Source organism: Eulemur rufifrons, chromosome 4, assembly GCF_041146395.1.
Source record: "Eulemur rufifrons isolate Redbay chromosome 4, OSU_ERuf_1, whole genome shotgun sequence".
Classification (NCBI taxonomy): Eukaryota; Metazoa; Chordata; class Mammalia; order Primates; family Lemuridae; genus Eulemur; species Eulemur rufifrons.
The window spans coordinates 12,611,971-12,638,152 of record NC_090986.1 but is presented as its reverse complement, the minus strand read 5'-3'; the positions used below and the strand labels follow the sequence as shown (position 1 = coordinate 12,638,152).

The window sequence follows — 26,182 nt, the reverse complement described above, 5'->3', positions numbered from 1 at the left end:
CTAGGCCATTTAAAGCTAATAGTTCTCACACGCCGCAAAGAGCACCTCTGCCTAGCTGCTTTCTTTCTGCCCTGTGGACGGGACAAAACGCCCAGAAAAAGGCTGCCAGCGTCTCCGAGTAGGCAGCTGCCCAGCAGAGAACGCACAGACCCCTCTCCACGTCACCCGTGCCAAGCGAGCACAGTGGATCACCAACAGGCTGGGCTCCGGCGAATCCAGGCCGGGGGAGCAGCATTTCCCCTCTCTCTGGTTTATATAAAAAGGTGTATTAAAATGTACCGAGACATTTAAATTCCTCTGCCACTGATGAGAGAAATTCACATCCAAATGAAGCACTATTTATTGAAATTTCAGTAATGAAAAATGGGAAGTGCCACGTTACCGACTATGTAAAGTTCATTTACTCAAAAAGAAAAGAAAATAGGGAAGTGGAGACCAGAAATCCACCTCGGTGTGTCCTCCTCCCCCTCCCCCACCCACGCTGGTTCTGCCACCAGCATCAGGTGACCAGTGGGCACTCACACAGTGCACAAGTCATATTAAGTTACCGCACATGCCCTTTCAGCCCAAATGCCAAAGTGTCTATAATGTTACTCATTGAACTGGAGTCTAAGCAGAGTAAACTTTCTGAAGACTAAATTCTTTAGCCTTGGCAGAGCTTAAAATGGCAAGGATCTTGAAGACATTTTCAAATGTTCATAGGCTGGGAGGAGTTTCACACACCGGGGACCCAAACCCCAGGATGCTTGGGTCAGGGAATGGCATAGGGACATTGCAAAGGTTCCTTGGGAAATTTAGATGAGCAGGCAGGCTGGAAGCCATGGACTCCAACACCTCCTGTAGCCTCTAGTAGGGTGTGATGACTTCCCAAGGTCCCCAGCTGTTAGGTTCAGAGCCAGGACAAGCCCCCCTGCTCCTGCCTCTCAGGCCCAGAGACAGAAGCCAGAGACCCTGCAGGGCAGAGTGCACAGCGGCACTCTCTGGGAGGGACACTTCGGAGCAGAAGGAGACTTGGGCACAGACACACCTCCCACCTTTCCTCTTCACCAGCAAGAAGGAAGCTCTGAGAAAGGACAAAATACCTACAACTTAAACATATAATTTCCCAAACTGCTGTGGGAAGGGGACAAATGATCAATTACTTATAAAGAAAGCATTTCTCATTTTAAAAGCAAGTTGGACTGTGGGAGATTTACCCAGGCACATCTCCAGCTTTCTCAAAGCTGTGCATGAGTCCTGGAAGACTTTTCAGAATGGATTTAAGAGAGATGTACCTTTCTAACCACCTCGTTAGTAATCATAGTGACAAAATTCAGGATCCAGCAGGCGTACACTTAATATATAATAATTATAGCCTATATATCGCAAACTTAACAAATTCTCTTCCAGGAAAAGTATCACTCAGTGATGTTTCATCCCAGGAAATCAATCTGACCATTTAAAAATTGTCAGTTGTATAATTTGGTCATACTCAGTATACATGAATTCATATAAAATAATTATTTGCCCAATTTTCCTTAGAGAACAAGAGGCCATTTTACAATCTCTACTCCAAAGGAATAACTACCAATACAGTTGAAACAAATAACCAAAGGATGAGGTCTCATTCTTACCTTACCCAAATGGATAAGCTTTTTAAAGGCATTTTTATGTTTATCATCACTTTTCTACGTATTTCAGAAAGACTAAGTCAAATTGAGCCTAATTCTAAAGATAGACCTAAACACTCTACCAATTTTTAAAATTATGCAAGCTACAAATAACTGTGCGCAGTTGGCTGGAGTCCCTTTAATAAATGTGCGTTTTCATCACCAACAGGCTAAGGAGACATCAGGGTCCTCTGACGTGCGGGGCCCTAGCGTCCTCTAGTTTTGACACCCTGGGCTCTAAATTCCCTCCATTAGCGCTTTCCTGGTAAGCCAGAATGTCTATGAACCATATGGAATAATAAATTATCTGTAAATTTGCTCCTTTCTGCCATCTTAGTTTCCAGATTAGCAAAGAATGAAATGGGTTACGCCTGCATCTAGCAGCCTACAGCATAGCAACTGCACTGGGGCCAGCCTCAAGGGGAGTTCAGAGCAAGCAGATTCAGCTGCTGGCTGGTCGGAGGCAGAGAGACTCTTTTTTAACGAAGGCAGTGTGTTGCCTGGAAGACGCAGACTCAGGCGGCGACAGGCCTACCAGGAACACATCTCTCTCTCCAGACTGGGGAAGGTTCCTCCAACAGCAGGGGCCAGACTCATGGCTGGGCAGGCATACTGCTCATTGTCTCTGGGCCTCAGGTTTTTCATTAAAAAAAAAAATAATAATAAGGATAACAACAAGAACCTCTCCTTTTAAACGTTTCATAAACGATAAGGTGCTATACAAATCTAAGTTTTTAGCATAAAGCATGTCATTCCTGAACTCCTGTACTTTTATTTTGCTGTGTATCTTGTTAAACATGTCCCAGGGGTTTCTCCAGCCTCAATAACATCTTAGTGTCTTCACTCCACTGGAACACTTTTAGGTCTTTTCAAATTTTATACACGATTTTGAGAAAGAAATTCAAGAGCTGACAAATACCTGACCAAGTAAAAACTACCATCCAGGGATACCACAAACATTATGGCAGAATTGGATGGCTCTAGCATAAAAGTTTTTAAATGCTCCACATATTGTTCCCTAGAGGCTGGATTTTCCTTGCACACAGTTCAATGTGAATTAAAGTCGACAGGACAGCTGGCCAGGCCCATTGCACCCCAGTCCCTCATTACCTCTTTCCTTCAACGTCTACCCTCACCTTAACCACTCATTGTCAGCCACACTGTGCTCCTTATTCTGGAACACCCCAGGCAATCCCTGCCCCAGGGCCTTTGCACTGCTGTTTATCCCATTTGCCTATTTGGATTTTCCCCATTGCTTCCTCCCACCTTCAGGCTGCATGGCTCAAATATCACCTCTCCCTCTGCCCATCCGGGCTTCATCTTCTAGAGTATTTGTCACCACCTACAATTCTTCATGTCCTGAACGCACATCAGAATTAAGTTTATTGCCTAGGTTTCAAAAGCAGATACCATCTTTTTTTTTTTTTTTTTAGCTTGAAAAACCAAACCCATTTCTTTCTAGCCTGTCCTTTAATATTGTTCAAATGGAAGAAATATTTCTGAAGTATTCCACATGGAATAATTGTTGTCTTTGTAACGAAAAAAAAAAGTTGGAATTTAACAAGTGTCTAAATTTAAACATTAAAGTGAGATCTCATCCTTTCTGCCACCATCTCTCCTGCCCCTCAACTTTCTACCTTCCTCAAGTAGCCTGTGAGTGAAGTTCCTGTCGTTTTTTGTTTTGCTTACTGTTTTGTTCTGGAAAGAGCAGTAATTACGACAGGAAACTCATCTGCGACAGACTCCCACCTCAGCCTGATCGGCTGGTGACACAGAGCTGGCCCGCCAGGTGGGGTTTCCCTCCTCCACCCACCCCGGCCACCGAGGCAGATGGCAGGGGGCCGAGAGCAGCAGGCAGCACTCTGAGCGCTGGGGGGTGCGAGTGGCAGGGAAGCCTCCTTTGCACAGGAAGGGAAGGGGGCTTTCCTGGATGGGTCATGGATGTCTGCAAAAGGGATGGGATAAAGGATTTCACAGAAGGCTTCTGATACGCCTACATATATATATATAGCATGTCTGCCAGAGGGGGGTCTGGAGAAACCACCACCTTATCTGAAAGTTCCTAGGACAATGACAATTTTTAAAGCACCTTTGAAGCATAAAATTAAAAAAGAACTATGATTATATCAAGTATGGGTGGCTAATGCACAAAACACTATTCAACTGCACCTAAATGTTTACGTTTTTATGGAAGGGCACAGTTGCATGCAAGCAGCAGTACCAAACACCTTTTGAACGTGAGCTTTCTCACAGGTGTGTCCAGGAAGGCAGAGGAAAAAGTCAGGAAAAGAAAGGATGAGTTCAAAGAAATAATGCCTTGCCCACTGATTAAAGAGTGGGTATCTTTGTTAAGCAACAGTGAGGGTAAGCAGAGAAGAATCAGAAAGAGTCGGAAAAGGAGAGCAAAATCCTAACGACTGGGCCGTTTCTCGGAGACTACCATATACAGCAAAGACTGAGCACAGAAGAAATGCCAGAGAGTTCGGAGCGAAGCTGCTGAGAGAGCAGAGTAAGCTGACATCTAGGAATTGCGCTGACAGCAAAAGCAAAGCTGTGGTTCTTCGGAGAAGAAAACTTTTTCAAAAGCACCACCTTATCTGATGCACCCAAGTGTGTGTGTGCCGGGGAGGGGTTTGGGGATAGAGGGGTGAAATGTTTGCGTGGTCCCATCACAATTCTCCGGCAAAGACACCCACACTCCCAACAGGGACATCCGTTCTTTGTGGCCCAGAATGCCTGAAAGGTGGGCACCTATGGAAAGGGTCAGAGCGGCTGCCCCCCAATAGCCCTTGGTGGGATGCTGCCCAAGGTGACTATAAGGGCACTTAGAGGACAGAAACCTTGTTTCATATTTCCTCTGTATCTCTCAGAACATCTACTTCTGTGTTGGCACATACTGAACTCTCAATAAATGGATTGGCTTAAAATGTCAACTGTGTTCTGCCTTTTTTGGAAATGGCTGAAGACCCAGTGAATTTTGAACTCTCCAACTGAACTGGAGGAACTCAAGGGTCACAAAGAAGAATGCTTATCACCCAAAGTTGTTCGGAGGACTTAATTAAATGCTCCCTGCCAAGAAAACGTGGATATTTCATTGCAGTGATTATTTCATTTGGAACAGGGACCACTAATAAACCAGCACTACAGATAAAACTGAACCAAGGTGAGCCGATTCTACTGCATCCTTACAATTTTAATCTGACCCTAAATACCAAAAGGTCATTGTGTGTGGAAGCTACGCAGCCTTTAAGAGAAAACTCTCACTTAAAAAACTTATCCAAATAAAATATCAATGCTTGCAAATTTACATCTACAATGGTTTTGGGCAGTTTTCATATCTAATATTTCCACATAGTTCATTATTGAAGTTTTAATTTATTTATTTATTTTTTGCTTTCTCAATCAGCTCCATTAAAGTTAGTTTTCCAAAACTGACTGCAATTAAAATAAACTTACACGTCTGGATTTATAATACTCTAAAGGAAAAAGAAAGACTTTGAATTTTTGTAACAAACACACTTTGCTAAAGCATATCTAAATATATTTTCAATCGAACCGTACATTTATTAGACGCGTACTTGACAATGTAACAAAAGTTCTTCCTGGAAGTTTCACCAAACTCATTTAACAATTGTAACTGGAAAAGAGTTTGGGTAGCTTATGGATTTGTTTTCTGTTGCAGGTGCGTATGTTAAGTGTTACTTTAGGTCACTTTTATGCAGGAAGAAAATAAAAATGAATCACTACTATCATATGACAATAAAACAGAAGCAAATCACTTTCGTAACTTATTTTTTAGAAAATGTACCAAGGTGTGGTGTGAAACACTGCCCACTACAATCTCCTTTTCCAGGAATTCCTGTTGTCCAGGAAGTTCAGGACTCTGCAAAGTCCACAGGACAGCAGGAGCCCAGAACCTCTATTCTGATCCCTTCAAACAAAAACAAGCTGCTCGACACACTCCAATCCATGACTTGCCTAACCCTCCTTACTGCCTGCAGTTTCTAAAGTATTATTTGCACGGTTTTTAAATTTAGTAAAGACATCCTGGCCTATTTCCAAAACATCCCTCCCTGCTGCACAAGTCTCCTCATCCGCCCGTCCACTGGGGGCATCTTTAGTCCTGAACAAAGAAAGGACAGAAAGAAGCCCGGCCCTGAGGCGGGCCCTGGCAGGGTGGTTGGCGGCCAAGGCTGGCGCAGCTCGGATGATGGGACCATGGGTGGCTTCTCTCACAGAGCTGGGAGTCTACGGCATCAGATGGTCCCTGCCTTGCGTCCCTATCTCCAGGGACTTCACGGCACTGGGCAATACAGGTGAACGCGCACTCCCCCCAGGTCTTCGCGGGAAGGCAAAGTTCACAGGAGGATTCAAACCTCACTCAGGAAAAGATTTTCTAGTCTATTTATGAAGCCTCCTTGCACAGCACCATCAGAATCTTTACTCCTGTTAGTTTTTCTAACTAACTTAGTGAGTTAGTTAGAAAACCCCGTACTGCAAGACAGGGCACTCTGAGCTCGACTTTCTTCTTAACCTGATAGGAGTCTCATCACTCCGTTCATCCCTGCTAGAAAAAGCATCCCCTACTTTGTGTGTCCTGGGAGGCAGTCTCTGACCACCAGCCTGCTGTCTGCTGGACTGTGTGCGCAGGTGTCAGGCGCTGGCTCCCAGGCTGCCACCTGCTAGGAAGGCAGTATTCTCTTCTAGGGCGCTGAAGAGACAGTCAGCTCATGCAGACAAAACACTGGGTCACCCACAGGAGCACAAGGTCACATATTCACCTACTACCCTTTTTAGAAACATGGATATCTTATGAATTTTTATGTGTTTACTAAAGTATTCCTTTATGCTTTGGAAAGTGAGCTGATAGTCACTTCATTGGAAAGGTGGCACCTTCTGTCAAATTAAATTTGTACAAAACCGATTTCTCTTTATATAAAAATCTCAACTCCCCAGGAGATAACCACCTAGCATCAACTGATTAGTTACTCATTGGTCCTTAGGCAAATTCTAAATCGGTTAGTTTTCAAATAAACTCATCATTACATAGGTTAATGACTCATTTCTTAGGAAACTGTTAATGTACTTATTCATAATGGGGAGTACATGATACTCCACTTATAGAATAAATGCATCTTAAAGACGCATAAAGCAGCGCCTGAAAACACCCCCTGACTCATAGTCACTGGGCCAACAGCCCAGGCTGGACCTACCTAAAAGAGCAAGGACTTAAACTCTGCCAGAGAATGGAGGTCTTTAGATTCGAATTATCCCAAGAATTTTCTTTTTTCTTTCCTTTAACAAGCACATGATCTTAAATATCTGCCACATCTTCACTCTTCTGCCTCTTCAGGACACGCTGCTGACGTGGTCGTGAGTGGCCAAATTTCCCTGATTCACAACACGCTTCCCTATTTAGGGATTCTGCCTTTTCTATTTCTGGCTTCCAGGGTACCTTTTGGTTTACGTATGAAGCAATTTACTAAGATGTCCCAATGTTAAAAGACCAACACCACATCCACAAATGCTAAGTTGCTCTAAAGGAAATAAGCTGTGAGCTGGGAGAGTTACTCACCAGCATACAAAGAATCCCTGAGACATGTCATTGTTTGTGTCACATTCTCCTATTCTTTCTTGATAATATTTACAAACTATTAAATCGGTGACCTTGACTGAGACACCGGACCTCTCTCAGCCTCTGTTTTCACAAGCTTAAAATAAGTAAGTTACTTTATATCAACAGTTTCCAACTCTTTACCTCAAAACACCCTTGTATTTTTTTTTTCTGATTGTCACCACATGGAGTTGAAAGAGTTCTAATGTATTTGGTGTTGGTGGGGGGAGGTATCTTATCAAGTGTAACACACAGTTTGCTTTACTAAAACATATTTTAAAGACAGCTGCAGGGATGTAAGTTTTCCACTTTGTAGACTAATAGAGGTCAGGAAACATAGCTGGAACCCCCAGAACAGGTGATCCACCAACAACTTGATTGTCAACTCTAAAATTCAATGGCAACAGGAGAGCCTTGAAAGTAACATCAAACCCTAAGCTCTTCACACTGGCAGGTATAAAATCTGGTAAAACAAAAAAACACACACACAAAAAGAAAACAAAAAAGCAACAGAGAGTTGTCCTACAATGTTCAGTCATCCTCCTTAACTGGCCCCATTTTACTTTGAATTAATACCACGTGAAGAAAAAAGAGGGAAATTAAGTAACTGCCACCCAAATAAAATAACAACCAATATGTTAAATATAAGAGTTGCCTGTGGCAGAGTCTACAGTAAAATCCTAATGTACCTATTTTATTAAAGTATGAGTTTCCCAAACAGACAATATTAGGTAAGTACAGAGAACTGGGCTAGGGACACAAAGGCGTTACCAGGTTGAACTCAACACTCCTCCTTTGGGCTCAGCATGCTTGGGCAAGTCACTTGGCCACTCTAAGCTACAGGCTCTTTATTCTAAAAAATGGGGTTTCATGGTGGTTGCATCATAAAATTTTTTGAAGTAATGCAAGATATTTTATGTATAATGTCTTAAAACTATGATGTGAAGAAAAAGACCTTTTGAATTTTACATGATTCTTTTTACCCAAAGAGGAAAGGGGCATGCAATTATCTTTCAATATTGATCAGAACAAGGGTTACATTTTCATTACATCTAACTTCAATAGCATTCTTTCAAAATCATTACTTGTCCACCAAGTTGTGCAACTGGTAGTTACACTCATACATTAGAGGCAAACGATGGACTTATTTAAGTCTATAAAATGCATAGAGATAAATACTCTATCGTATTCATAAATATTAAAGATTATGCATTAATACTAAAGAATGAGTCATTCTTAATATAAACATATGGATTTTAAGATAACTACTAAAACCACATAATATAATGAACTATATCATAATACTTATTTTTACACACTGAAAAAAACTGAAATTTAATACTACCCCACAATAATTCACTCAAGCATTTTTTACCAATTCCATAGGGATAGATTAAAGTAACAATAAAACCAAAATTATGGTTAAGGTTATAAAGTTTCAACATGAACAGAGAACACATCAGTAGTAGTTGAGTTTCAATTATGAAAAAAATTTACATCAACCCTCCTGGAGCATGACTGGATGAGATATTACGAAAACACACATACATACGCACACACACAGAGGAATACCAGCCCCAAATATTAATTTCTGGAAAACCTGATACTCTTTAAAATAAATTAAAAGTATTTCTAAAATGGAATTGATTCCATCATTTATCTTTAAAGTATACTGTGAATCAAAATATTTGACCAAATATTCCAAATTTCAGTAAAAGCACAATAAGAAATATTTTGTAAATCCTATTTACATAAATATCACATATGGCATAAGAAAACTGGGCAAAGCTTAAAGACACATTTATCTACCCAAGTTTTACAGTGTCTTTGGATGTGTAAAAGTGACTCTCTGCAACTTTAGTATCTTTCTACTCCAATAAAACAGAAATCAGAACCCCTAAATTGACAGATCATTTGTAAACACACATCTTGTAAGTTTTAACCCAATTCTATTTCAACATTCTAATGTAATGAATTCAATTAAGCAATAAGACCTCCAAGCACAGAAGTAGCTTACATTATGTGTACTCACAGAACAAAATGCTGATATACAACATAAACTCCAACTCTCTCTATTTAAACTTTCATCTATGCATTTTATTGTAGCACACAGTTAATGTAAATCTCTGCAGCTACCTTGAAAAAACTGAATCATCAGTAGCAATCATCAACCTTAGCATTTCCTCTACCTTGAATAACTTTACCAGTCTTCTTCAGAAAAAAAATATCTACCATTAAACTCTGTCTACAGTTCTCTACCTTAAATGAGTCAGAGTAACCACTGCAATCTTAAAGAACCCACTCAAACCAAGTAAAATTAACACAGAAACAGTGTCCCCATCTAAATTTGGACAGCATTGTTTTCACAAAACCCGTGACCTGACAAATAGCATTATGTTAGCAACTGATAATTTTGGAGATTCAGAAATTTTTATTGTTTTATTTATTAAAATGCCAACATTAAAATGCCTTGCCCATCTTGTATAGAAATATACATTCTGCTCACGTCTGTACCAGAGCAATTCGACAGAGAATCCACCCCTATTATGGTTGTCCAAGTGAAGAATTGGCTGGGGGCGGGGGTGGAGCACAGCGCTTTGCTCCACTGAGTGTTTTGCTCACTCTACTTGGCAATGCAGATAAAAGAGTCAAGTTACATTCTCCCTTAAGTTTCTAAGGTGAAAAGGGAACACTTGATTCTGTGCTCCCCCCCACAAAAAAAAAACCCCAAACCAAAAAAACAAAAACAAAAACAAAAAACCCCTTTCCACTTGCCAAATCTGATACCAAAAGTTAACTAGCTCTTGGAACTACACTTCTAAAGAAAACACATTAGTAGGAATTTTAACAGAAAACCTATTATACCCATGCTGGTACTAACACTTTTGCAAGTTCTTCTCGTCAGAAAAAGGGCCTCATTTTAATACTAATATTTCTAAAGAAAATAAAACAGTAATTGTCTACTAAAATTCCTTTCTTGGGGGTGGAAGAACAAAAGAATCAAACATTTTCCTATTCTATTCAACAACAACACAGTGCAGGACTGGAGGAAATCAACCCCCAAAAATGAAAACCCAGACTAAACAATGGATTACTAAACAACTGAAAGTTTTAAGGGTTCTGTCTTTCCTTTAATGCATCCTTCACTAAGAGTCAATTTTTAAAAACACATATTCTAATTATATATTTTCATCTTGTCAACAACTCTTAATGCATAAACAAGTCATAAATGGTAATCAAAAGTGCAGACTTAATACAGTTTCAGGAGTAGCACGCTGTTCCTCCTTAATTGTTATTTTACTATGTAATTTAAAACACTACTTTGTTACAACTGATAGTGATCCACAAACAAATCTTAAGTTAAATAAAGAGGAGAAAAAACAATAGTTCTTGGAGATTGGCGTGACACTAGCAATCAAGCAGTCCAGGTGAGCATCTCCTAAGAAGGTATGGGCTCCATTTTCAGACTACCCTGAGTTGTTTTTTTACATTTAAGAGTATCCCTTTACTTCACTGTCTTTCCTGTATATACTCATGGTTTCAAAACAGTAAGTATCAACAGACTCAATGGATGTATTAGCACGTTCCTTTAGAAGAGCTTAAACACTCTTGATGTTTATGATCTCATTCACCTCGCAGTGGCTGTGTGACACCAAAAGGAGAGGATTATAATTACCCCCATTTTACAGACAGAGAAAGTGAGAAGGAAGGATTAAGTGGCTTGCCTGTAGTCACACAATGACTCATTAAGATCAGCAACTAGAAACCTGGTTTCCTGATTCCTGGTTTAGTGTCCCACATACTATGCTTCCTTCTATGAAGTACTATTTTTGTAAAGGTTTCTCTTTCAATAAAGGAAATAGAACAAGTCATGTGACTTTCATTCACGAAACCCTGCATGTGTTTTCATTAGCACCTTCGTTGTCTGTCCCTGCAAACAGGGTAGGAGCAGTGCATGATATTGTCTGGCTACGGCACGAGCTGGCCAACGAAAGCAGGGCAGCATGATGAAAGCAAAAATAAAGCCTGTGTCGTTTGTCAAGTAATCTCAGGGGAATCTTAAAAATATGCCAATTCTCTGCTTTAAGACGTCAAAAGGCAATACTTTTAAACATAAATCGTGATTTTATTGTTCCTTTGGAAACATTTCTCTTATCTCATAATTCTTTCACCAAAGAAACAAAATTTAAATACAGATGTTTTCAATGGTAATTCTTATCTAATCTATTTTATACAAATATATAAACCAATTTTAGAATTTAAACCTCACTAAAGAGGAACACACAAATAGCATATTTTATGGTACACACCTATACTAACACAAAATTATATAAAGTGAATTTTAAAAAGCAGTTTTAGAGCATAACATACTTCCAGTTCCCAAAACAACAACAGAACCCTAACAGATTGGTTAGATTTTTCTGCATACACTCACACAAAACACACGGTAAGTAACATTCTCTTGCCCCCCAATAAGAGGCATAATTTAGAGTCTGCCCTGGACTAGTAAAATACACACGTCTAAGGTGCATTTTTAAATCGGCCCCTGCCTTTAAGCCCAACCTCCATTCCCAATTCTACTGTAAACAACTACCACACATTGCTGGAACTTCACTTCTCTGTTACCACTTATGCAAATACTAAACACTACCCCAGTAACCCCAAATTACTCAGCTTCAGCATCACTAATGAGGTTTTCCCATGCGGAACATGAGGAGCTCGGTGTGGAAACACAGGCCACTTCTAAGAGCCAGGCAGGGAGGCCAGCCGCCCAGAAAGTGCTTTCTCTTCTTCATCTTCAAAGGAATGCTTTGCAAGTCTGACTTCTATAAATCATTCTTTCAAAGGACACGTACCTACTGTGAACTCTTTATTTATGGGCACCACAAACAAATTTCTATGTTACATGTGTGAGTTAAATAAAAGTGGATGTTCATTTTGAGTTTCTAAATGTTCCCTTTCTGTTTAACAGACCAGAACTTTTGTGCTATGTTGACTAAGATGGCACTAGTATTTCCTATTCTGCTGTTCTCTGTGTTCAACTTAGTTTACTAGAAATCCAACTTGGCAGATATTTCTTTTTTTAAAATGTGGTGTTGGCACAATGGACTGACTACAGTCATCTATTTTGATTTAAAGTTGTTCTTTTCCTTCTTAGAAGGGTGTTTACCATAATACCCACGTAACAGCAGCCAAAATGATCTCTCATCTTTGTTCAGTAACCATAGAATGCACACTGCTGTTTGGATTTCAGAATCGTGAATCCTATAGGCTGAAGGCAATTTTACACTGGTGGGAAATTTTAAACAAAAGCTAAATCAGGTCTCTAAATAAACTTATCTCTTGCAGTTCAAAATTTTCACTTGTCTGAGGTCATTATCTCATATACAATCCTGTTTCTAAATGTGTCTACTTTATCAGAAAGGCTTTGATCCCCTTCAGGCCTGTAGGGGCGAACTGCGGCTTATGCCTCCTGCTACGGCAGAACCCACTCCCCGGTCCCACCTCAATCCAGTTCAGGTCTGCACCCCTGCTCTGCTGAAGGCAGGAAAAGGTGTTATGTTCTCAGGTTGTTTTTCAGATTAGAATCAGATTTGGGCAAAATGTAGTTACTTCCATGCTCACTATGGCATACCAAATAAATTTGTGTGTGTGTGCCTGTTTATTTTCCCAACTTATTTATACTTCTGCTGTTGTGTTTATATGGTCCATGTCTTATTCAGCAGCTAATTCTTCAACTCTCTGACACACTAGTAAGGGTGTTTAATGTAACTCCAAGCAAAGTGACCTTCAGCTCAGAGTCACTGTTCATGGGATACATTCTGATGACTTCCAATTGATTTAATTAGATGCTGAAGCACCATACTCCTGATGATTCTCTCTCTTTTCATCTTCTAGTCTACGGTTTTAATAAAAAAAAGAAATAGCTTTTCCTCTATTACCCTAGAATAACAGGGTATCCACCCTATAGCTGTAATTTGAAATCTCAGGGACCAACAGTCCCAAGTATATTATAAAACATACTGGATTTAGATAGCATTAGACTGGTCTGTTTAGTTTAAGAACAAAAGGTACATGAATCTCCAAGCCACCTCGATCATCACCTCATAACCATTGCAGACTGTTTACACCTTCAGCCAGCATCTAGCACCACATCCAAATAACACTATTTGCTACTGTATGTTTTGTGGTCCCCATAGAGCCTCTACTCTGCTAGCAACCCTTCAAAGAAACAGCTACAAAATTAAAGAAACTCTCTTAAATCAAACATTCAACTCCCTTTTGCCTCCACCCCCCCTCGCCCCCCCACTCCCACCATTCAAAGTTTGAGACGGCCAGAAAGCACCACCAGCTGCCAAGTACGCACATCGCTCTCTCCTCATGGATATTTGATGAGGATGGGAAGAACAATGCCGGGCACCCTCATATCCAATTGTTCTTGAAAAGACTTATGTTTTTGTCTTTCACTTATTTTCTCTAAAGCACTGATTCTAAATCTTGGCTGCATATTAAAATCATTTGGGCAACTATGAAACATGCTGGTCCCTGGCCTCTGCCCATCTGATACTTGGATGTGTCTGGGGTGAGGCTCAATAGGTAATTTCTCAAACCTCCCCAGGTGACTCTCACCTGGGACAGGGTCCCCAGAGAGTGGTCCTGCATCCAGCAGCATCAGCATAATGTGGGGATTCATGAGAAATGCACATTCTGGGCCACACCCTAGAGCTCCAGCATGGGAAAGTGTGGGAAACATAAGCCAGACATCCACGTTCTAGCCAAGCCCCAGGTGACTCCCACGTCCATGCAAGTTCACCACTGTGTTTAGCCTGTGTTTAAACAATGTTGCCCTTCCATCCCTTTAAGAGAAAAATAATGCCTCTGATGGAAAGCTCCTGCAGTTTATGTGTAAAATTGAAACGGTTAACTGTTCCCTTCAGCTGCCACCAAAATGGATGCTCACTTCTTAAATGACTTTCAGGCCTGTTTTTATAAATCTGGAGGCTCAGCAACAATCAGCTGGGGCCCAGCTCCAGGAACACCTAGAGAAGGTGGTGGCTGCGGCCTGGGGAGCAGTCAGGTCCTCCCGAGCAGAACGTCCCCAGCCACCCCCTTCCAGGACTGTGTCTCTGCCTGCCTCTGGCTGGCCTATGGGGAGAACTTGCGCAGTGTGTGCAGATGGGGAGAAAAGAGCTATGGGATGCAAGTGGGCTGGGCCTAAACAAAATCAAAGCCCATTCAACTCAAAGACTATTTGACTGCTCTTTGGCAAGTTCTCTGAAGGAGAACATAGCAGTCAAAAGTAAAACAAAACAAGAAGTCTCCGCCAATATGTTGGCATTCAAGTCAAGGTACCAAAGAAAGAAAGACAAGTGAAACCCAAAGATGCTCACCCTTCCTTCCCACCAGGCTCGGAGTCAAAGGGCCTCACCTTTCACAATCGTGGCCTCCTTCAAGTGATGGGACAAGAAGTCAATGCTGGCATAGGTGTTGGCAGAGGGCAGGGCGCCAGGGCCCGGCCCCCCACACACCCCGCTGCTGCCACTGCCCACAGCGCTGATGAGACCCCCAAGGCTACGGGTCCGCCCCCAGGAGCTCTTGTCTCCTGGCTGCGGCTGCGGCTGGGTCAGCCCCGGTTCGTCCCTCACGTCGATAGCAATGTAGTTGAGACCATTCTGGAAACCGGCAGAGGTCTCTCTGCGCATTGGAGAACCACTGCCCCCAGGGCAGCCGACCAAGCCCCCTGGCTGAGCTGGGGCCCGTGGGCGGGCCTGCGGTGGGAGAGAGGGCACCGGAAGTGACGGCTGCAGCTGTCGGGGGGACATGGGTGCCTCTTCGCTGCCTCCTGGGCCCCCACCGAGGACGCCGCCGCTGCCCTCGCTGCTTTTCCTGAGAGACACGTTTTCCACCGAGGCCGAGTTGTGGCGCTTAGGGTTGTGGGCGAAGGACGGGGACACAGGGGTGACAGTTGTGGTCGAGGAGAAGGTCTCTGAGCTGTGGCGGCGACGGCCCCCCTGCGGGTCTGCGCGGATGACCTTGGCACCCCGGTGGGGGTCTGGGGGCTGGCTGGCCTGCAGGAAGGCCTCGACCCCTGACACCTGATCCATAAGACTCAGCCTCTTCACGCCTGACGTAGGGCTGGTCACACGGGCACCTTCCGGCTTTGGAGGGGCCGCGATGGGTTGTGGCGGGGTGGCAGCCACGCCAAAGGCCATCTCGGTGTAGTCACCATTGTCCCCAGTCTCGGAGGACAACGACGAGGCAGCGCCAGGGCCCTGGGTGGTGGCCACAGCTGAAGCTGGAGGCAGGCGGTAGAGCTCCCCTGGGGGCGGCGGGGGCGGTGGCTGCTGCAGGGACGCTGGCGAGGCGGGAGGGCGTGGGGGCAGCGGCGGGTATGGAGAGGAGGCCTCGGGGGAGAGGAGGGCGTCCAAGGAGCCCACGGGGTCCGCGCTCTGGGTGCCCGGCTTGGGTGACTTGGGCGAGCTGAAGTCGAGATTCATGTAGTCGGAGAGCGGGGAGCGCTGCCGGCTGTCGCTGCTGGTGCCCGGCGTGCCTGAGCCCAGGGACGAAGCTGGGCTACCAGCGGACAGCAGCGAGCAGGAAGAGGCCGCCGACGCCAGCAGCGGAGGGGCAGGCGGCGACAGGCGGGCTCCCGCCTCACCAAAGTCAATGTTGATGTACTCGCCGGGGCTCTTGGGCTCTGGCGGCAGAGGGTACTCGTGCATGCTGGGCAGGGTCTGCAGCCCCTCCAGGGACAGCCGCGTGGGCCTCACGGCTCGACAGCGCTGGCTCAGGAAGCCCTCTGGGCGGCCGCTGCCACTCGGCCTCACAGGCGAAGGCACTACCGGGTGATGAGGCTGGGTGTGGCCACCCCCACCAGCCCCAAAGGCGCTGGCCGATGGAGTGGTCCCCGGGCTGGCCTGCGGCTCCAGCCTCTCTTCTTCCAGGATCCGTCCCACGGGGGCGCTCATGAGCACATACTGGTCGTTGCCCCCGCCGCAAGTGTACGGGGCCTTGTAGGAGCGGGGCAGAGAGCTGTAGCAGTAGCCAGGGACGCCTTTGAGCATCTCGCCCCCGGCGTGCAAGGCTGCAGAGAAGAAGTCGGGTGGAGTACCGGAGGTGCCCGCGTCGCTGGGCGACATGTTGAGATAGTCCCCGTTGGAAAGCAGCTTGCTGTCAGCATTCTCCATTGACAGCTTGGAACCACACCACATCCGCATGTAGCCACTGTCCTCGGGGGAGCTCTCCGCAGGGGAGCTGGTCTTGTAGCTGCCCCCGTTCCCTGCAAAGGTCCTGCTGGCCGCAGAGGTGGGCGCTGGCACAGCCGTTCCTGTGGGAGGCAAGGCTGCAGTGGCCGCCCTGGGCTGCAGGATCTGCTTTGGGGCAGACACGCTGGTGGGGCTCATGGGCATGTAATCATCGCTCTTGCAGCTGCCACCACCACTGCCCAAGAGAGCCACGCCAGGGGTCATGGGCATGTAGCCGTCGTCTGTCCCCAGATTACTGCTGGAGCTCCTGTGGGATCCAATCTCAATGTCCCCATAGTCCTCCGGGTAGGGGTGGTAGGCCACTTTGGGAGAAGATGCGGGGCACGATGGGCACAGGCGGCCTGAGCTGCCGGAGAAGGTGGCCCGCATCAGGGTGTATTCATCCAAAGAGGCAGAGGAGGGCTGGGGCACCGGCCGCTGCCGGGCAGGTGTGGTCAGGGAGTAAGTCCTCTTCCTCAGCCCTCTGTCCAAGTCCTGGGCCCCGTCCCCTGAGACTCTGCGGTAGGGGCGGCCACAGTGGCTCAGGGGCCTGTCCATGGTCATGTACCCGTATAGCTCGCCCCCGCTGCCGTCCCTGGCTGGGGGGGTCTCGGCGATGGACTCGGGCGTGTTGCTCCTGTGGCTACAGAAGGCTCTCAGATCACCAGGGCTGGAGCCATACTCGTCCAGGGACATGAAGCCGGGGTCGCTGGGGGAGCCGGAGGCTGAGGCGCTGCCGCTGGAGGGCCGCTGGCCTGGGGGGTGGGGCAGGGGGTGCGGCAGGTGCGGGTGGGGACCCGGAGGCGGCGGGTAGGAGCCAGAGCCGTGCCCGCTGCTGGACGACAAGCTGCCCGGGCTGGTGGCGGTCGGGGGCGAGTGCGCCACCGGCATGGACATGGAGCGGCTGTGTTGCAGGGCGCCCCCTGCCGGCGCCAGCGTCACTTTGCTCCCGCGGCCACCGCAGCCGCCGCTCAGGGTGTGCGAGCGGCTCAGGGGCGCGCGCACCGGCCCGGGGCTCAGGGGGCTCCCGGCCACCGACACCGGCCTGCCGCCCGCAGCCCCGGTCCCCGCTGCCGCGCCACCGTCGCCCTCGCTGGCTGTGCGCACTCGACATGAGCTGCACTTGGCGGCCGGCGGAGTGGCGGCCAGACTGTCGGTGCGGGAGCGGCGCACCAGGCCCGTCTGACTGGGGGGCAGGTTGACCAGGTGGTGATGGCGCCGCGCGCCGGGGACACTGATGGGGTGCGTGGCCGACGACCCTGACGACTGGCTCTTGCTGCGCGGCCGGAACTCGAAGAGCTCCTTGAGCGCCTTCATGGCCTCCAGGATGGTCTCATGGATGTTCTGCGCCACCACCGAGTCGTCGGCCTGCATCCACAGCTCGCCGGGGCCAGTGACCGCCGAGCGGCCCACCTCAATGAAGAAGAAGCTGTCCGAGTGGCCGCAGCGGCGGATGTTCATGAGCTGCAGCGTCACCGACGGCTGCTCGCAGTTGAGCTTCACGAAGCCTATGGTGCGCGCCGACAGGCACAGGCGGTACACGCCCGTCAGGTTCTTGCTCTGGCCCAGACCCTTGGGCTTCAGGTTCACCTGCCACACCTCGCGGTAGGTGGCCGTGGCGGGCGACACCAGCCCGTAGTTGTCATCGGCCCCGGCGGCGCCGGCTGAGCCGCCCAGGGCGCCCGGCAAGGAGGCGCTGCAGGACCCGGAGGTGGCCGCGGCGTTGGGGGGCGCGTCGCCGGCACCCGCGCGGCCCTCGCTGACCAAGTCGGTGAGCGCGCGATACCAGCCCTCCTGCTCCTGCTCGTTCTCTGCCGCCACCGCAAAGTACTCGTCCTTGGTGTAGAGGGCGATCAGGTACTTGTGCTTGGCATCGGCGCGCTTGTTGATGTTCAGGCAGCAGTCGAGCGCTATCACCCGTTTCGGGGCGCCCGCCTTGCTCCGCCACTTCTTCTCGCTCTCATAGTACTCGAGCCGCGGCGGCTGCGGCGCCGACCCCCCGCCCGCTGTCGCTGTCGCTTCGTCGCTGCCCGCGCCGGGCCCGCGCAGCACGAAGAAGCGCTTGTGGCCGTGCTTCTGCTTGCGCAGGTAGCCGCACTTGCGCACGCCGTGGTTGTTGTTGTTGTTGTTGTTGAGGTTGGGGCCGTCTCCGCTCGCCGGCCCCGGGGGCCCGTGCAGCGGCGGGCTGGCCATCATCAGAGCTTCAGGCCGCGCCGCCCGGGCCCGGCGTGGAGAGACTGGAATGAGGGGCGGAGGGGGCGCGGGCGGGGGCGTCTCCCTCCCACCCTTTCGCCCGGCTGCCCGCCTGAGCACGCGTCCCTCGGGCCCAGGAGGTGGGGCAGGTCCGCGGAGGCCCGCGGGGGCCAGCACCGCTCGGTGGCGCAGCGCCCTCTGCGCTCCGGGGTTCCCGAGGATGCCCAGCGCGGGCGGTGGCCGCCCCCCGGCCCGGCTGCCCGCGGCCGCTGCCTCCCGGGGCTCTCGGGCGGCGCCTGGGGACTCGCTGGCTGGGCCGAGAGTCGGGGTCTTGGAGCCGCGGGGCCGAGCCTAAGGCGCGCGCGGCCACACCGGTGCTGCTGCCGTGCCGCGCTCCGGGGAGCCGGGGTGCGCCCGGGCACTCGAGGTCCGCGCCGCCGCCGGGGCTGCTGCTGCTGCTGCCAACGGCGACCCGGGCTCGTCGCGGTCCCCGCCGCACAGTGAGTAACACATCGCGCACCGAGTGACTGAACTAAGAAGAGCAAAACAACATGTGACTCGGCGTTACGCAGGCACACACGGCGCGGCCGCCCCGCCCCGCCGCCCGCATTGGCGCCGCGCCCCTCGACGGACGGCGCGTGCGGCCAATAGGCGCGGGGCTTGGGGGGGGCGGGCCGCGCGCCCCCGCCCCGCCCCCCTTTCTCCCAGGGCCGCGTTTCCCGCCGTCCCCTCCCCCTCCCGCAGAGGCCCAGGCTGGGGCCCGGGCGGGATGGGAGCTGGCCGAGCCTCATTAATCAGAGGCTCGTTGTGGATGCCGGCGGAGGAGATGCCACCCGGGGCGGGAAAAGGGGCGCGGAGGAGGGGAGGGGGCGGGCCGCGGCGCGGAGGGCCTTCCTCCCGCCTTTGACTCAATTAATTGGGCTCCGAGCTTCCGCCGGGGAGGGGGCGTAGGGAGGGGACACGGCCGGGGGCGGGGCCGGGCGTAGATCGCAAGCTGAGACGGCGGCCGGGCCTGGGCGGCGAGGAAGGGGCGGCAGCACCGCTTTCGGGTCCCGCCGCGCCCCCGCCGCCGCCCCTCTCGCCGCGGCTTCGCGGGGGCAAGCAGGGGCATTGAACTTGGCTGTCGCCTCGCTCCCTTTTCTCTTCCATTCCGGCGAGCGGGTCCGACTCTCAAGCTCGGGTGGGCGCGCGCCCGCCCCCCGCGGCTGGTTTGCGCTTGGGTGGTTCCCGGGTGCCTGGCCCGCCGGTTGTTTACGAGCATCACATTAGTCACCGGTGAGCTCTGGATCGATAACAGCTTCGTGCCCTTTCTCGGAAGGACAGACGTGGGGCGAGAGGGGCGCGGGCGGGGCGCCCCGGAACCCCGAGCAGCGCCAGCCGCGGGTCGCTCCCCGGGTTCCCCCCGCTCGGGGGCGCCCTTCCCCCGCACCCCGCGGTCGCAGGCTCTTTCCGGGGCGTCATGAGCGCCATTCACTTGTCAGGTTCTTGGGAAGTTGAAATCGTGTTTGGGATGTAATAGGAGAAAGAGCAGGCGTAGAAAAATGCGGTTTCCATAGCGCCGGGAGGAGGGCGGGCCTCAGCAAGAAAACAGCCCCGGAGCCGGGGTCTCTGCGCGGGGCAGGTCCTCGGCGAGACCTTCTTGCGCCCCCCGGACGGCGGGTGGGCTCTCCCACACCTGCAGGCGCGGTACCAGGCGGTGACTGTCAAGTTGAAGATGCCCTTGAAGAACTGCTTCGAATTGTTACATCTGCGTGGCTTTTGTGACTTTCAAAGTCGGTGACAAATAAGCACCCATACAGTTACATCTCCCAGACGACAAAGTGACGGTGGTGAGGGGGGTGGAGGGGGTTTAACTCAGATCAGAGCAGGCTCGGGATCTTACAAAAACTAAGGAGGTTAAACAAAATAAACTCTTGCCTATTTTTATTTAATTGTGTCTCCGTGAAATAATTTGCAACAATCGTTTATCTTACTATTGGTATAGTCTTGGTTTTTAAAAATTATGTTCAGGACGTTTATCTTTGAATGTCCCCTATAATTTATAAAAGTCTTTATTTTAAATGTAATGAAATCTTGAATCTAAAAAAGTTATCTAAATTTGTAATTTTTGAAGAGATGATATTTATATTTTAACGTATTTATATAAGATGTTGGCAAATTTTATGTGTGGAGAGCTCTAATACAAAGATCATAGCATTTTTATTTTTAGCATGTATACAGTTATGATTATTGATGAGAAGCATAAATTTGGGAAGAACGATCAGTGTGGCAAATATCATAAAATTTGCCTCAGTGAGATGTAAAGTTGATTTTCCATTTTAAAACCATACCTAAAAAAATAATACCTCAAGGAAGCCAGTTTCAGTGTGTGCACCTGAGTGTGTGTGTGTGTGTGTGTGTGTATGTGTGTGTGTTGGGGGCACCCCCTTTATGAACGTTGTGCTTTGGTTTTCCACTCTTTAGATCTTGTTGTTTTTTTTATATTAACAAATGTTGCCTAGCAGAATGTCTACGCAGAGAGGAAAGATGAAGGGATTCTTATCCTGTAGCTCGAAGAAAATGTGGCCCAATTTTGTTGGCTTTGTGATCATTTACATCCCACTTTATGAGGGATGTAAGTGGGCCTGCGTAGATGTTCCGTAACCCTAAATAGCAGATGGTAATGGGGCTTCCTCTTTTCACCATCATGTAATGGTTTCTTCTGAGAAGGTATATTTTGCAATTGTTTCATTTTTTTTATTTTGACTTTTGATACAAAAGTAGATTTTGATACATGTATTGAATATTTCTTTGCTATGCCAATCCGTTGTGAGCAAGTGTCATCTCTTTTGTTTGTTTTTTCTTAGGGTCACGTTAGCGTCAAATACCTGTATTTTTAAAGTAACGTTTCAGAAGCTGGCAGTTAATGCTGGCAGTTAATGCTTTCCTCCTTCCGTTGCCACACTAGGGGCAAAGAGGGACAGGCAAAATAATATCACCTTATCAGTGGCATTCTTGTATCATACAAATGACCAATCTACAAGAAACTGCACACTGATTGTAATTCTGAAGTTAGAACCTCGAAATGGAAATGTGGGAGGTACAATTTCAGTTCTCATTAAGAATCAGCCCATGAAGCAAACCAACAGTAAGAAACTCTGTAATTAGAAGTATCACAGTCTTTCTCAACCAAGGAACTTGTTTTCTTTCTTCCTTTATATTGCCAGTTCAGCTATTTATTTATTTAAAGCTTGTTCTACACCTTGTGATTTTCCAACTGTTCTTTCATACTTTTTCAGCAGAAGTCAGCTAACAACATCTGCCAACGTGCTCTGCACGCAGGACTGGGTGCTGCCCGCATGGCCTGTTGCCAGCAAACAGCCTGGGTGAAATTTTTTCTCATGGTCCAAGATCTTTCACTGGAAGATTTCTTTCCTTTCAGGGATAACAAATGGCCATATCTTTTAGGGAGGCGGTTTTTTGTTTTTTTCTTTCTTTCTATTTTTAACATAGAATCATATGCAATAATTATCCTATTATTAAAAGAAAAAGTCCTTTCTGAAATAATTTAATTACTTTTGATAAAGGAATCACTTATATAAAAACATAGAGATTAAAAATGTGTTATAAGTCCACAATGCAGATTCTGTTACTGCTAGTAATGAGCATCATCAACTTTCTTATTTCATGTAAGAGAGACGTGTATAGAAGAATGGCAGATAACACTTCATTGCTTGTGAGATTGTATTTCTCTTTTTGATTCTTAACTGGGTAAATATTTGCCAGTATTTTGTATTTAGGTGAACTCGATCTAAAAACTGACTCAGCAGATTGTTAATAGAATGCTATATAACCAGTTAGATTAGCTTTAATCTAAAATGTATACCTCTTAAGAGGTATAGATTTTAACTTCACAGGTTTATGTCAGAGGATATATTTAATCTTTAAAAGGAATGGCAACATTTCATCATATTTCACTCTATTAGATAATATTATTCAGTAGCCCATTTAATAAATGTCCGTTTCTCTGATGAATGTACCATGTACAGACTTTTCCTCATTTAGGATTTATAAGGGGACTTCTTTACCAGTATGTTTTTCTGCAAAAATTTATTTGCTAATATGTTTCAACTGAAATTTCACAAGAGTTTTGTAACATGCTAACTCTGTGTACATGCAACAGAATGATTTACATGAGAGAATGTAACTGCTATTTGGATCATTTATGTATGGTATTGCAAACATTTAAAGAACCAGGATTTGTTAATGGAATGTATCAATTCCTTGGAAATTGTAAAGGCTTTCTACTTTAGTATTTGTTCTGCTCATTAAAAATATTGATTAGTCTCCTAAATGTTCATTTGAGGAGGAAGATTTTCTAAAATAAATGATCATTTAATATGCATATATGGTTGGGTAAACTACTATAGTTTTTAAATAAGCATTCTTCTGGAAAGTGTATATATTGAATTAATACTGTTTAGAAAACCATGTAGTCAGCACAATTGCAGTTAATCCAATCAATATTCAAAATATTTTCGTTTTAAACATAATTATCTTAGAGAAATATAAACATTCAAATGTCCAACTAAAAAGTGACTGCAGTGAGGAACTTAAAATTCTTATTAATGCACCTCTGGATTTTGTTGTGCTTGAATTTTGAGAATGTATTTGTAGATTTAAAAAAAAAAACAACAAAAACCTTTTCCCCAAAAGTCTTTCCATTATAGAAATGAAAATTACACATTAATGGCTGTATAATATTACCAAATATAAAACAATGCAAGAGCCCCTTCTTAGACCATCACTTTTCCTTGGAATTCTTGGCCCTTGTAATATAATACACCAGTATTTTTCTTGACTAAATCAATGCCCTGTGTATTGCTTGTTGATATTCTAGCTGCCAGTTAAAACTATCTTTTTTTTTTTTCCTGCCAAAGCAGAACAAAATTGTCTGCTTCTCAGTCTGTAGATCATAAGCAGATGACATTAAAAATGTCTCTAAAATGACACAGCTATATTTTCTGTGAGAGGGAGGGGGTTGCTCAATGCGGATGACTGGGAGTGTCCTTGTGCAGAGTTCAATGTTATGAGGGTGGAAGGATCAGCCTGTTTTCATCGATTCCCCTGTTGACTCTAGGAGCAAGTTCTCGCACTGTTTTTGTAAACTGCTCAGGAGGTAAATAGCAGGACGAGAGCCAGCTTGCCTTTTTGTTAGATGCTCTGCTGTTTTGTAGTACTGTATTATGGTCAAAGACCTTCCACTTTTCTGCAGTTGTTCACATACTGTTTCTAGGCTTGCCTTCTGAGTCTGTTTTCTAGAGTTGTTTTGAAATTCAGCCTAAAGATAACAGAGGAAATAGGACCCTCTCGTGTGAATGCTGCCACCAACTGGCAATGTTTCTTCCCAAGGCAGAGCTGGTGAGTTGTCACCATTGGAGTTGTGGTTGCTTTTATAGAAGGTTGCTTACAAGGTAACATAAATTTGCTTTGCTGGAATCTTGAAGAAAGTTGATGGAAATAATTTGAGATAAAACAAAGATGAGTGACTAAGAGCAATATCGCATGACAGGTGAGGAATGAGTACGTTTGTAAGTGGGAGAATTTATTTTTTTTATAGCTGAATAAGTACCAAGCAAGTATGTCCACATTTTCTAATGTATTTCATATTCCATTCGTATATTTACTTAGCAAGAACGGTTGAATAGGAAATGTATATCAATTTCCATTTAGGATTATAGAAAACTATCTACCCAACAGAATAAAAAGGAAACAGATGTAAATTCAGTATTATTTTAAAATTTTTACTAGATCAAACATGAGTTACAATCAAGATTTTCTTGTCTTGCAAGCAAAGTTTTTATCATATTTCCCACCTACATTGACCTTTAAGTCTGAAATTCTTTTTAGAATAAGCTAAAGTCATCTCAAAAGATATTGACAAAATTTGAAAAACTATGGCTGGGAAAGAAAACATACTCTGAAAACTATAAAGAACAAAAATGTATTGTAAAAACTGTAAATTACAAATGGCAGTTAATAAGTATCAAATGTGACTGTCTTTTTGATTGAGTAAAATTATTTAAACTTATGTACTCATTACTAATTTGTCAATTCTAAATGTACAAATTGCATCTTCTTTCTTAATTGCTTTGTTCTCAATCTTTAAGCAATGCAAATAGAAGATATTCCAGTTAGTGGATGTGTTTAGAGCTGTTACTCAATAGGGTGAAAGGATCAGAAGACTTGATTAATTTGCTACCAAATATGCTTTTGAAGTGTCTTTATTATGGATGGAAAAAAACCCTGATATATAAAATAGCAATAATAGTAGTAATAGCTTGTGAGAGTACTTTTTCAGTGTACTCACATATATTATAACATTTGATTCTTACCAGTATGTGGGATAAATAAAAATATATTATTCTCCTATAATGCAGATATTATAAATATATGACTATAACACAACTGGGAATTAAATTAAGGTCTCTTAATTCTCCTACTGTGTGATCTTTACCAATCTGTCCTATGAGTCCACATGTATATACAATGTTTAAGAAGGAGGTTTAGCTGTTTGCATGTGTTGTACATTTTTCCTTGTGTAGAACACTTGTAACACAAATCATATTAACTACAGTAAATTGAAGGCATATGGATTAGTGAGGTCCACAAGAAAATAAAGCAACAACTTTTGAAATTTATGCAAATGCCATGTATTGCCATTTCCCACTGACTGTTAAATGGAGATTTCAGTTCAGATAAACACATTCTAAGAATTACTATTGAAAGAGTAAACATCAGCCTGAATTTTAATGTTTGCTAGTTCTATAGTAAAGTTTTAGATGTCGGCCTAAGGTTGTCTTCTAAAAGAGAAAAAAATAAGAATTATATATTGAAAACATCTTAAAATTATATTTTATCCTGCAAGAATGTCTTTTTAAGGCAGTAAAAGTGAGAATTAAAAGACCATCATTCCCACTGCTATTAAAAATACACAGAAGATGAAATACATTGATATTTTGAGACTTGCTATTTTTCTATTTTATTTTAGTAAACTTGTACCCAAGTTTAAAGCTTCTTCACACTAAAAGAACAACACAATTTCAAAATGGCACTCAGATCCATTTAAATTTATAAGGAAGTATAAATTTAAAAGGAAATTAATATGCAGATAATTATTTAGCCTCATTGTTTTAAGTAGTAGTATTTTTTAGTTATAAAATATTAGAAAATGGGCTTATCGTTTATTATGAAGGTACTATTATGGCTTTTTCTAGTCAAAATATAAAAATCAGCAAACATTAAATTACTAAACATGTATTAAATATTTCTTAAGTCTCAAACTCTCAAACATATTCTAAAAATTACCTAGTACATAGGTCTTTGCCCCTTTAGCATTTTATCTAAATAGTAAGGCACTATTTTCCTTAAATGTTTGAGGAATTTCTTTTTTTTTTTTCCCTTGGGCCCTTTATCACAATATTGTCACATGTAATTTGTTT

General features: G+C 45.4%; 1 protein-coding gene across 1 annotated transcript in view; it reads right to left on the bottom strand.

The window, feature by feature from the left end:
* The window catches only part of IRS2 (insulin receptor substrate 2), a 28,233-nt gene extending 9,041 nt beyond the window's left edge, over positions 1-19,192 (bottom strand). The window contains exon 1 of the mRNA XM_069467582.1: positions 14,693-19,192. Coding sequence (XP_069323683.1) covers positions 14,693-18,704 — 4,012 coding nt within the window. The 5' untranslated portion in view covers positions 18,705-19,192. The remainder of the gene's footprint in view (positions 1-14,692) is intronic.
* Between the last annotated feature and the right edge of the window lie 6,990 nt (positions 19,193-26,182).